The sequence below is a fragment of the Leopardus geoffroyi genome, chromosome B2 (assembly GCF_018350155.1).
Source record: "Leopardus geoffroyi isolate Oge1 chromosome B2, O.geoffroyi_Oge1_pat1.0, whole genome shotgun sequence".
In the NCBI taxonomy this organism is placed as follows: domain Eukaryota; kingdom Metazoa; phylum Chordata; class Mammalia; order Carnivora; family Felidae; genus Leopardus; species Leopardus geoffroyi.
The window spans coordinates 107264617-107277409 of record NC_059332.1 but is presented as its reverse complement, the minus strand read 5'-3'; the positions used below and the strand labels follow the sequence as shown (position 1 = coordinate 107277409).

General features: G+C 40.0%; 1 protein-coding gene across 5 annotated transcripts in view; it reads left to right on the top strand.

Annotated features, from left to right (window-relative positions):
• MCM9 (minichromosome maintenance 9 homologous recombination repair factor) overlaps positions 1 to 12793 on the top strand; it is a 115854-nt gene that overhangs the window by 92091 nt on the left and 10970 nt on the right. For all 5 annotated transcript variants that reach the window (XM_045499409.1, XM_045499410.1, XM_045499411.1 and 2 more), the window contains one exon: positions 12358 to 12560. In XM_045499409.1, the coding sequence (XP_045355365.1) occupies positions 12358 to 12560 (203 nt within the window). The remainder of the gene's footprint in view (positions 1 to 12357; positions 12561 to 12793) is intronic.

Here is a 12793-nt window from a genome sequence, read left to right as displayed (position 1 = left end):
ATAGTTGATAGCAGACCGCAATTATTATAACCCCATTTTTACAAATGCAGAAACTGAGGAACAGAAAAAAAGAAGTTGCTTCTTTTGGTGACTGGAACATAATTTGCAGAATGGAAGTTTGCTTCAAGTAGATATAAAATAGCAGCCACTCCTGCTCTCCCATTACTACGACTCAGGTGCTTTCCTGTGACTGTTTGTGTGAATATGTATTTGTGGGTCTTTCAGATTCGTGCAGCTCTCTGTAGAAGTAGTTCAATTCTCCCTCTTGTGTCCATTTCAGATACCCTTAAAGGAGGGCCAGTTAGATTGTTCCAAGTAGATTTATGCAACAGCAGCTCAGATGTCTCTGGCTGGTTTATGAGTGACTGCCCTTAGTCAGTTTCCAATCTCTGGTCCAGTCCGCTGTTCCCACATGGCAGTTTACAAAGAGGAGATTGTGGAGTTACCTGCTTGGTGGATGTTCCAGTGGTTGGCCTGCCCGGCACTATAACGAGGACGAAAGAATCACGTAAGCAATACAACAGTCGTCCGTGCTTGTGGATTTGTCAGTGCTGAGGAGCAATAGTTTAGACAGACAGAATAGCCTGATGAATCAATCTAAATAGCAGGTGGCTCTTGATGAGAAAAGTCTTGAGCTCAGTGGGTTTCAAAGAGATGAACAAAAAGGATGGCAGGGGTTTATCAAGACAGCACTGAGTCACTCCTGGTCAGGCTCTGCAGTAGTTTTTACGGTTTCTCCCCAGACCACATCTACCACCAATTCTGTGATATTTTTCTCCCTCCATCTGGAGGAGTTGTCCTTTTACATTTAAAATATTTTTATTTTGACATAATATTACTTGTAGAACAGTGCAAGAATAGTACACGTTGGTTTTGCTCTTGGGATGGCTGTTCAGTGTGCCTTCAGGGCACAGTTTTTACAGATCATCTGCTTGGTAGTGGGAACAACACAAACATCTTTAAGTTCCACCATAGCTCGTGTTCATTTTTCATGGCACTTTCTCTGTGTGTCACTCTACTGTTCAAGAAAGAGTTGGGTCTGTCTCCAACAGTAGCTCATCAAATTTTTTGGGTAACAGTTTTCAGAATCCTAAGTTCATTCTGTCCCTAATTAGGAGGCTGTTAATCTTCCTAATGCAAAGTATACAGTTATTTGCCAAATTCAGAACTCTTGAGAAAATGTCTCCAGAGACATAAAGCGCATCAAGTTGTTAATCAGTAAGCAGATCAGAAGGGTTAAGTATGAAAAGGAAATACTTAATCATGTATTCTACCAAAGTAAAATAAAGATACTCTGAATTTTCCCCTTAAAACACCTTACCTACTCCTCACTCCTCATTTCAAAGCCATCTTAATTTGGCCAGCAATACAAAGGCCGTCATCATCCAGACGTTCTGGGCTCTTTCTCTAAGAACACTTCAAGTTTTTCTTTACGATGTTTGACACTTTACAGTGTCATTTTTAGGAATTCTTAAATGTGTGTTCTTTTGTTTTCTCTCTCATTTCAAGTGACTAAAGTCTGATTGCTTTGTGAAGGATTTTTTAATTTGAATTATAGCTTAAGGATATAGTATGAATCATTGAATCACAATATCTGGCTGGCCTCCAAGGCTGCAGGGAATTTCTCAGAGTTTGTGTGTGTGTTTTTAAATGTGTTACTCTGGGGGCACCTGGCTGGCTGTGTCGGTTAAGCATCCGACTTTGACTCAGGTCATGATGTCACAGTTCATGAGTTCAAGCCCCGTGTCAGGCTCTGTGCTTACAGCTCAGAGCCCGGAGCCTGCTTTGGATTCTGTGTCTCCCTCTCTCTCTGCCCTTCCCTCTGCTTGTGCTCTGCCTCTCTCTCAAAAATAAAATAAACATTTAAAAAAATAAGAAACATGTCACTTTGTATACACTGCACAGAGTTAGAGTTCAAAGGCAGGGTATCAGTTGACTCTTAAGTAATAAAGGATACTTTTGCTATTTGCTGAGAAATAGCATTGTAGGAGAAAATTTGATGTTGCAATTATATATTTGGTGCTACTAAATTATACTCACAAGTCTAGGTAGGAAGCACAACCTAAATTTCAAAAACAAGCACGATGGGGGCACTTGGGTGGTTAGTCACTTGAGCGTCCGACTCTTAATTTTGGCTCAAGTCATGATCTTGTGGCTTATAAGTCTGAGCCCCACATGGGGCTCTGCACTGACAGTGTGGAGCCAGCTTGGGATTCTCTCTCTGCCCCTCTCCCACTTATGCTCTTGCGCTCTCAAAATAAATAAAAAATATTTTTAAAAATCTTTAAGGAAATAAAAAATAATTAAAAAATAAAAACAAGCATGATAGCAATTTATCATTTTGCTCAATAAACCTGTTTTGAGCACTAAACATTGTCTTGCTGTCTACTACTCACACCACAAAGATGAAAAGGCAAGGCATTTGTTCTCAAGATGCTCAGAACTTTTTTTTTTATGTTTATTTATTTTTGAGAGACAGAGACAGAGCACAAGCAGGGGGAGGGGCAGAGAGAGAGGGAAACACAGAATCAGAAGCAGGCTCCAGGCTCTGAGCTGTTAGCACAGAGCCCGACACTGGGCTCGAACTCACGAACCACGAGATCATGACCTGAGCTGAATGAAGTTGGATGCCTAACCGACTAAGCCACCCAGGCGTCCCAAGATACTCAGACTTTGCAGTGAGACAGACAAGTAGTCATTTATTGTCCATGTGATTCTAACAGCCATAGAAGAGCCACAGCACCAGTCACTCGACTGATGTTCAGTTTTCTAGCCCACACTAGGCCTACCAGTCAGAATCTCAGAGGTGGGACCTGGGGATCTCTGTTATTACAACCAACTGTGGCCCTCATTAATGAGCCAGACTTAGGAACCACTGCTCCCAGGTACGATTCTCTGCACACCAGACAACCTGTCTGTCCCTTCCTCCAGATCTTGTGAAGCTGCATCTCTGGTGACATCCTCCTCAGATTAGCCTCAGGTTAAGGCGAGGAGACAGGGAACAAATCCTTCTCCCCAACCCCACTGAGATGGCTCTGACTCCTGGGGGTGCTGAGGAGGCTCTGGAACAGGATGAGACGTATCCCTTACAGCCATCCAAGTATGCCACCAGGGTGTGAAAATGTAAGTTCATGCCATGCACTCTGAGAGTTTCTGTTCTTTCTAGATGTTCCGTATGGGCTGCCCTGGCTTGTGTCTTGTCTCTTGTTACCCTTCATTGAATCAATCTGCAGTAAAAGGTGATTTGTCAACTTTATCAGTCTTATTTTTTAATAGTTTTGTAATACGTATTCATGGATTGTGAAAATATCATTAATATATTTTTGTTTTGTATAGTTTTGTGAGGCTTTTTACCCCACTTTTGGGTGCTAAATAGTTGTTGTTTTTTTTAATTGGGGCCCTATTCTGAAAGTGTTAGATAATCTAGAAACAGATATGTGAGTATGACGTCACAGGCTATTTTTTGGCCTGATTCTTTGCATGAGGAAACCACTCAAACATTGGAGTAGTTTTTGCTATAGCCAAAGGATCTAGAGCTCATTAGAGAGATTTGCCGGATATCACTCAGGGGAGGCTAACTGCTATAGCAAACAGTGGCTTAACACAATCTAAGGTTGTGTCTTGCTCATCAATGTGTGGAAGAGGAGTTGTTCTAGCCCATGAAATCATTCAAGGACCCTGGCCCCTTCCACCACAGAGCTCTTTAGCCTTCAGGACTGGTCCTCAAGTGTTCTCACTGGCATAATGTTCCCAAGTTTCATCCACGCTGTGGCATGTACCACCAATAGCTTTCTATTCATGGCCAAATAGTATTCCATTATATGAATATACCACAGTTTGTTTATCCATTTATCAATTGATAGAAATTTGGGCTTTCCACTTTTTGGTTATTATGAACAATGCTACTAAGAAGATTCACATACAAGTTTTTGTGTGGATATATGTTTTCATTGCTCTTGGGTATGTAACAGGAGAGATCACTTGGTCATATGTTAACAGTATTTAACTTTTTAAGGAACCGTCAAACCTTTGCAATGCCACTGTACCATTGTACAGTCCCTCAAGCAGTGTAGGTGGGTTCCAATGTCTCTGTATCCTTGCCAATACTTGTAGTTGTCTGTGATGATAACAGTTCTAGTATGTCTTTAGTATCTTGCCTGTGGTCTTGATTCGCATTTCCTTGATGACTGATGATACTGAGCATCTTTTCATGTGCTTATTGGTCATCTGTGTATTGTCATTGGAGCAACATCTATTCAAATCCTTTGCCCATTTTTTAACTGGATTTTGTGCCTTTTTATTGTTGAGTTTTAAGAGTTATTTATGTTTTTTGGATAAAGTCCTTTCTCAGCTATATGATATGCAAATAATTTCATTCTGTGAGGTTTTTTTTCACTTCTTTGATGGCATTCTTTGAAGCACAAAGTTGTTAATTTTGATGAAGTCCATTTCATCTGTCTTTTTTTGATTGTGCTTTTGGTGTCATGACCGCCACAGGTTGTTTTACAACCTGAAAGCAACAAAGGCTTTCTTTAGAGCGAGGTTATGTTTCTTTGGCAGCATGGATCTCCTGGAATCATAGGCCTCTCATCCCTTTGCTTCCAGTCAAATGCCTGTGCTGGTATCCAGAGTTCTTTTCTTCATGGATATCTCAAGTCTGGTTTGCTGGGTTTTTGTTTTCTTTCCTTCTTTGCCTTTGTCTTAGTGTGGGCTGCTATAACAAAATACCATTTACTGGTGGCTTACACAGCAGACATTTATTTCTCACAGTTCTGGAAACTGGAAAGTTCAAGATCAAGGTGCTGACAGATTCAGTTCCTAGTGAGGACCCTCTTCTTGGCTTGTAAACAGCTGCCTTCTTGCTGTGTGCTCACAAGGTCTTTCCTTGGTGTGTGTGTGCGTGTTCAGGTATGTGTCTTTGGGAGAGAGAGAGAGAGAGAGAGAGAGGGAGAGAGCACGAGAGAGAGCACGAAGAGAGCTCCTCCTCTTCACACGAGGACATTAATTCCCTTATGGGAGCACTACCTTCATGAGCTCATCTTACCTAATTACCTCCTTAAGGCCCCAACTGATAATATTATCACGTTGCTTGTTAGGGCTTCAACATATGGATTTGGGGGAATCGCAAACATTCAGTCCATTGTAGTCTCCTTTTTTTTTTATTGTGGTAAATAAAAATCATAACATAAATCTTACCATCCTAATTATTTCTAAGTGTACAGTTCAGTGATGTTAAGTATATCCATATCACCTTGTTGTACAACTAATCTTCAGAACCCTTTTCATCTTGCAGAACTAGAACTCTGTACCCGTTAAACAACAACTCCCCATTTTCCCTTCTCCCCCATCCCCGGAAAGCACCATTTTACTTTCTGTGGCTATAAGTTTGACTGCTCTAGAAATCCCATATAAGTAGATTCATATCGCATTTATCTTTTGTGACTGACTTATTTCACTTAGTATAGTGTCCTCAAGGTTCGTCCCTATTGTAGTAAGTAGCAGATTTCCTTTCTTTTCAAGATTGGATAATATCTCATTGTGCGTGTATATATAGGTATACGTACATCACTTTTGTTTATTTGTGCATCCGTGTTCCCTGGGGTTGCTTCCACCTCTGGGCCATTGAGAACAGTATTACTGTGAGCATGAGTGTGGCTTCCATTCCTCTTTTATTCACCCTAATGTTGGCTGCCTTCAGGGCATCTAAACTGAAGGTTTCACCCTTGACCTGGGTCATTTTGTACACCTAGGAAAATTTACTGGGGCTCTGTTGTTCAAAGCCCTTTCTTGCTCTTACTCTCTGAGGTCTAGAAGCAGTTGTGTTTTCCAACCTTTCAAAACTTCACATTTCTGAGCTGTGTATTCTCTTCATTACTCCTTGAAAAGTCATCAGTTCTCTCCTGTGCTCATCTCTTTCCTGCAATATTTTGCCAAAGGAAGTTTTTCTTGCTTATGTCACGGTCTCATGTGGGTTGAGGGTGGGGTGCTCTGCTCCACACACTCATCCAGGGCCCAGGCTTCGTCCCTCAGGTGGCTCTCTGACTCTGGGCCTCATCCTGGTCTATGCTGGCAGAGGGAGAGGATGAGGAGGGTTGCATAGGGACGTAGGTGCCCAACCTGGAAATGGCATACGTTCCTCCACCCCCATTCCATTGACAAAACTTATTTACCACAGTTCTACTCACCCATAAAAGAGAATGGGAAACGTGGTCTGGCTCTGTGCCTGGGGCGAAGGGGAAACAAGGTTTGGTGAGCTCATAGCAGCCAGTGCCACAGGTGAGAACTGAATTTATGGATATCAGCACATAGGTGGCGATTAAAGCCATGAGTGGAGATGGGGATCACCCCACAAAGGATGTAATGGGACTACTGGGAGAGCATTGCAAATCAAGGGCACTATCTGGAGGGCCTGTAATAGTACAAATAATTTGTGTAACCTAACTTTAGAATAGAAAAGTTACCACTGTGTTTTTAGGAAAGTGAAAACGTGGATTAAAAATGGAAAAGTAGCTTTTTCAAAAACTAGAATGTTTTCGCTCCTTGGGGTTAATGTAGAAAAAACTCCACATATTAGCATGATTATTTTATGACTGTTGAAGCCTGTAAGTATAAAATGGCTCTGAATTTTAGAAATACTGAACTAAGTGAAGATTTTTTTTTTTTGCCATGTATCTTGTGAATGTTTATTGAGCATTTAATATGTGACAGGCATGTGAGCATGGTAACAATAAGTCCTAGCCCTTCAAGGAGATAAATCAAGTAGGAAAAAGATAAGGTAAGTCAATGAATGTCTAAACCATTCAGGCAGATTCTTTAAGACCACACAGGATGGGGCGCCTGGGTGGCTCAATCCGTTAAGCATCCGACTCTTGGTTTCGGCTCAGGTCATGATCTTGTGGTTCATGAGCTCAAGCCTCACGTTGGGCTCCATGCTGATAGCATGGAGCCTGCTTTGGATTCTCTGTCTCTCTCTCTTCCCTGTGTGCACACGTGCTCTCTTTCTCTCTGTCTCTCAAAAATAAATGAATAAACATAAGTGCGCGCGCACACACACACACACACACACACAGAAACATTTAAAGACCACACAGGAACTGTTTAAGATGTCACACTACAGTGGCAGTCTTCAGGTAAAACAGCACTGGTTTTAGAGCTAAGCAGGTTTGGGTTTGAATGGGAGCTCAGCTCTGCCGCTCTCTGTCACATTCAACTTCTATTTTCCTTATTTCTAAGTTGGTGATATGTTATCTTACCTGTTAAGTTTTTGTGAATATTGGGGAGAGTGTATATACATAAAACCTAGCACAATGCTTGGTATTACAAATACGGTATTATTGTTATTGAAGAAGGTGGAGGTCATACTAGATTGGAAAAATGATTATTACCCTACACTAATCCATGAGTTCATTCATTCGGTAGATATTTAGTGAGCCATCACTATGCACAAAGTACTTAGGATTAGCCTGTGTGTGTGTGTGTGTGTGTGTGTGTGTGTGTGTGTTTTACCAAAACCTCATTTGGTTTTTAATGCAGCAATGTTTGTGTCACAGGTCTGCAACCACCAGGTGTGTATATAGCCTTCCCCTGTTTCAAATGACCAGAAACGACTCTTCTGTTTCTCATTGCTCACATTTTCACTAACTGTCCATCAGACAGCCTTTTTTCTTCACATGTAAATTGTCCTTAGCCCCCTTGCTTAAACTTTTTTGTTCCCCCTTCCCCCCCAGTTACCTCAGGAATAATTCACCTCCTTCTTTCTATCTTTGCTTGTTCATTTCCCTTCTCACATCATGGGTAGTTTTAAGATTATGTACCTTACAGATACGCAGGAGTCTCCACAGAAGTGTCTCCTTGCTGATGCTAATGCTGACAGCGACGCCATCATCCATGGCTCACGTATTGTCTGGCAGGCGCTGTGTAGAACCTCCCCCTCCTCCATCAGTTCTGTTGGAAACTAACTGAAGGCAGGGACCACTGTATACCTTCCTGAATTGTCATTATAGTCCTCTGCACACAGGAAATGTATTATAAATATTTGTAGATCAGAGAGAGGACAGTCAGTTTTATCTCATATTGAAAATATTTTTTAAAAAATCACTTCAATGCAATTGTACTTTGTTTCATTGCCAGTATTTCAGTAATATTCCTTTTCTTTTTTTTTTAATTTTTTTTCCAACGTTTATTTATTTTTGGGACAGAGAGAGACAGAGCATGAACGGGGGAGGGGCAGAGAGAGAGGGAGACACAGAATCGGAAACAGGCTCCAGGCTCTGAGCCATCAGCCCAGAGCCCGACGCGGGGCTCGAACTCACGGACCGCGAGATCGTGACCTGGCTGAAGTCGGACGCTTAACCGACTGCGCCACCCAGGCGCCCCAGTAATATTCCTTTTCTATGATAAATGCAACAGCCTCATTTCAGTATAGATTAAATGTGCTTTGTGAGATTAGTTAGGAACAATTTACTACTTTTTTTTTTTTTGGCAAACTGGATTCCATGGCCTAAACAACTGCCTTCACAAAGCCATTTTGGCACATAAATTATAAGATGTAGACTATTCAGAATTTTCCCCTTTCAATAATTTTTTTTTTAATATTTATTTTGAGAAAGAGCAAGTGAGCAGTGGAGGGGCAGAGAGGGAATCCCAAGCAGGCTGTGCACTGTCAGCACAGAGCCCAACGGAGGGCTTGAACTCACAAACTGCTACCTCATGACCTGAACCGAAATCAAGAATGGGATGCTTAACCAACTGAGCCACCCAAGTGCTCCCCTTTCAGTAAAATTTCAAAAGGGATTTCATTTTAAAGGGAGATTTAGTGCCTTGTTTGTGTTTCTCCTTAATGAGTGTCTTCTTGTGCCATTTACTACAAATTAAGACTCTTAAACTTTTTCAGTCTCATGAGCCGGTCACTGGAGCCAACTGGAAATAGATTAGAGATTAACAAATGTAGCACATGTTTGCTGATGTCACAGGGCTGTGACTACTCAGAGGCAGATATGCCACTATAACTAAAAATGGTCATTGAATGGAGAGCATACAAATTTACAGAGAAAAAAAGAATCTATATTTGTTATTAATGAATATGCCATGCTATTTTGAGGACTTACCCATCAATGATAAATTTAACAACAATATCTAAGTTATGTCATATCCACACACCCATGGCGCCACTGCTCTGTTCAGGACTTGTGTGCCTCTTCCTGGACCATGGCTCTGATCTTCTCCATGTGTCCTGTCCATCTAACCTGCCCACTGTGCCCAGACCTCCTCAGTCTTCCCTTTACTGTTGCTCCTCAACATATATTTGCTCCTTTTCATATATTTGTTGGCTATCTATATGTCTTCTTCGGAAAAATAAGTATTCAGATCCTCTGCCCATTTTTAAATTGGATTGTTTGGTATTTTGGGTGTTCATTTGTATAAGTTCTTTATATATTTTGGATATTAACCCCTGATCAGATTTATCATTTATAAATATATTTTCCCATTCAGTAGGTTGTCTTTTTGTTTTGTTGATGATTTCCTTCACTGTGCAAAAGCTTTTTATTTTGATGTAGTCCCAATAGTTTATTTTTGTTTTCATCTCCCTGCTCTTAGGAGACTTATCTAGAAAATTATTGCTATGGCTGATGTCAGAGAAGTTACTGCCTGTGTTCTCTTCTAGGATTCTTGTGATTTCAGGTCTCTTATTTAGGTCTTTAATGCATTTTACTTTTGTGCATAATACTAGAAAGTAGTCCGGTTTCATTCTTTTACATGTAGCTGTCCAGTTTTCCCAGCACCGTTTATTGAAAAAGTGTTTTTTTCCCCATTGTATATTCTTGCCTTCTTTGTCATAGATTAATTGACCATATAATCGTGGGTTTATTTCTGGAGTCTCTATTCTGTTCCACTGATCTATGTGTCTATTTTTGTGCCGGTACTATGTTGTTTTGATTACTACAGCTTTGTGTAGTATATCTTGAAATCTAGAATTGTAGTACCTCCAGCTTGGTCTTCTTCCTCAAGATTGCTTTGACTATTTGGGGTCTTCTGTGATTACATATAAATTTTAGTATTATTCATTCTAGTTCTGTGAAAAATACTGTTGGTATTTTAATAGAGATTGCATTGAATTTGTAGATTGCTTTGGGTAGTATGGACATTTTAACAATATTTGTTCTTCCATTCCATGAGCATGGAATATCTTTTCATTTGTGTCATCTTCAATTTTTTTTATAGTTTTCAGAATATAGGTCTTTTACCTCTTTGGTTAAGTTTATTCGCAGGTATTTTATTCTTTTTACTGCAACTGTAAATACTGTTGTTTTTAAAATTTCTCTTTCTGCAACTTCATTGCTAGTGTATGGAAAAGCCACAAGTTTCTTGGTACTAATTTTGTAGACTGCCACCTTACTGAATTTGTTTATTACTTCTAGTAGTTTTTTGGTGAATTATTTAGGATTTTCTGGACCTGAATAGACATTTTTTTAATATGAAATTTATTGTCAAATCAGTTTCCATACAACACCCAGTGCTCATCCCAACAGGTGCCCTCCTCAATGCCCATCACCCACCCTCCCCTCCCTCCCACCCCCCATCAACCCTCAGTTTACTGAGTAGACATTTTTCCAAAGAAGATACACGGGTGGCCAACAGACACATAACAAGATGCTCAGCATCGCTAATCATCAGGGAAATGCAAATCAAAACCACAATGAGATATTACCTGTTAGAATGGCTAAAATCAAAAAGACAAAAAACAACAACTGTTGGTGAGGATATGGAGAAAAAGGAACAGCTGTGCACTGTTGGTGGGAATGTAAATTGGTACAGCCACTATGGAAAACAGTATGGAGGTTCCTCAAAAAATTAACAATAGAAATACCATAAGGTCTAGTAATTCCACTGTCAGAAAACAAAAACACTAATTCAAAAAAATATATGTACCCCCGTGTTCATTGCAGCATTATTTACAATAGCCAAGACATGGAAGCAACCTAAGTGTCCACCAGTAGACATATGGATAAGAAAAATGTGTGTGTGTGTGTGTGTGTGTGCACATGTGCACGTGCCTGTGCACGCACACAGATACACACGCACACACACACACACTGGAATATTACACAGTCATAAAGAAAGGATGAGATCATGCCATTTGAGACAACATGGATGGACCTCGAGGGTATTATGCTGAGTAAAATAAGTCAGACTGAGAAAGACAAACATCGTATGATTCTACTCATAAATTAAATCTAAAAAAATAAATTAAAAAAAAGCAGAATCAGAACTATAAATATAGAGAACAAACTGATGGTTGCCAGAGGGGAGGGGAATGGGAGTTTGGGGAAAATACGTGAAAGGGAGAGGGAATAAGTTCAGTTTGGAATGAGTAAATCACAGTTCAGTTATGGAATGAGTAAGCTATGCAAATAAAAAGCAGAGCATAAGGAATACAGTCATTGATATTGTAGTAGTGATGTAATGGAACAGATGGTAGCTACACTTGTGATGAACATAGCATAATGTGTAAACTCGTCAAATCACTAAGTTATGCACCTGAAATTAATGTAACATTGTGTGTCACCTAAGCTCAGAACAAAGAGTAATGCTGATCAATCCTTATTTTTTCTAATTTCCTTTCCCTCCCTCTCTTCCCCTTCCTCCTTTCTCCTCTTTCCCTCCATCCCTCTCTCTGTGTCTCTGACCCTTGTTTCTTTCACTTTTAGAAAAATCAAAAGAAGTGAGCACACAAGAAGTTTTTGCTTTAGCCACTCAGCATTCTCCAAAGTCACCCTTACCCCTTACTTTCACTCCCTCACAAATATATATATATATATATATATATATATATATATATATATATGTATGTATATATATACATATAATCTCCACTTTAAAAGTCCAGATGTTGTGAAGGGCCCAGTTCAAAAGCTACTTTGCATTGTTTCTCTAATCATCTCTTCCAACCATAGAAATGGATACACATCATCTTTACTTCCCCTGGGAACTTTATCCTTCCAGAATGTATCATAGTCTGCCCTGTCTTACCATTATAGCTGGTAAATTACAAGCTCCTTAAGAATAGTATCTGTGTTTAATTTAATTTTGTACACCTCTTAGCACCCAAAAGAGGGATCTGCTCATAGTAGGGGCATAAGAAATATTTATTTAACAATAACTTCTTTCAGCATACGCTGCTTTAATATACTTCCTTTGAACTTGGCATTTGTGATACCTCCTTGTATCATTCCATATTCTCTTCCACACAGTTTCTCTAGATTTTCAAGGAACAAGATTTTCTTTTTATTAACAAGTTTAATTTTGCTATTTATTTGAATCTCAGCAGTCAGTGAATTGTACCCTCTCTTTTAATAGCCTCGTGTGCAAGCTGAACACAAGGACCACCATTCTGGCAGCAACTAACCCCAAAGGCCAGTATGACCCCCACGAGTCCGTGTCCGTGAACATTGCCCTTGGCAGCCCACTCTTAAGTCGATTTGATCTGATCCTGGTTTTGCTTGATACCAAGAATGAAGACTGGGATCGTATAATTTCCTCCTTTATCTTAGAAAACAAAGGTATGTGGAGATAAATTATTCACATTGGTGGAGAAAAAGTAGACATAACCAAATGAAATTCTCTTTGAAGAAAATTAAGTAAATACTCAAGGTACCTACCTAACCGGCAATGGAGAGATGCTTAGACCGAAGGCAGCAAGAGGAGCCATTTAGTGTGCCCAGAATAATGAGCAGAAAGAAGGAGGCCTGCTGATGATCTTATAGTTGGTAAATATGTTCTTTGTGATTAAAAG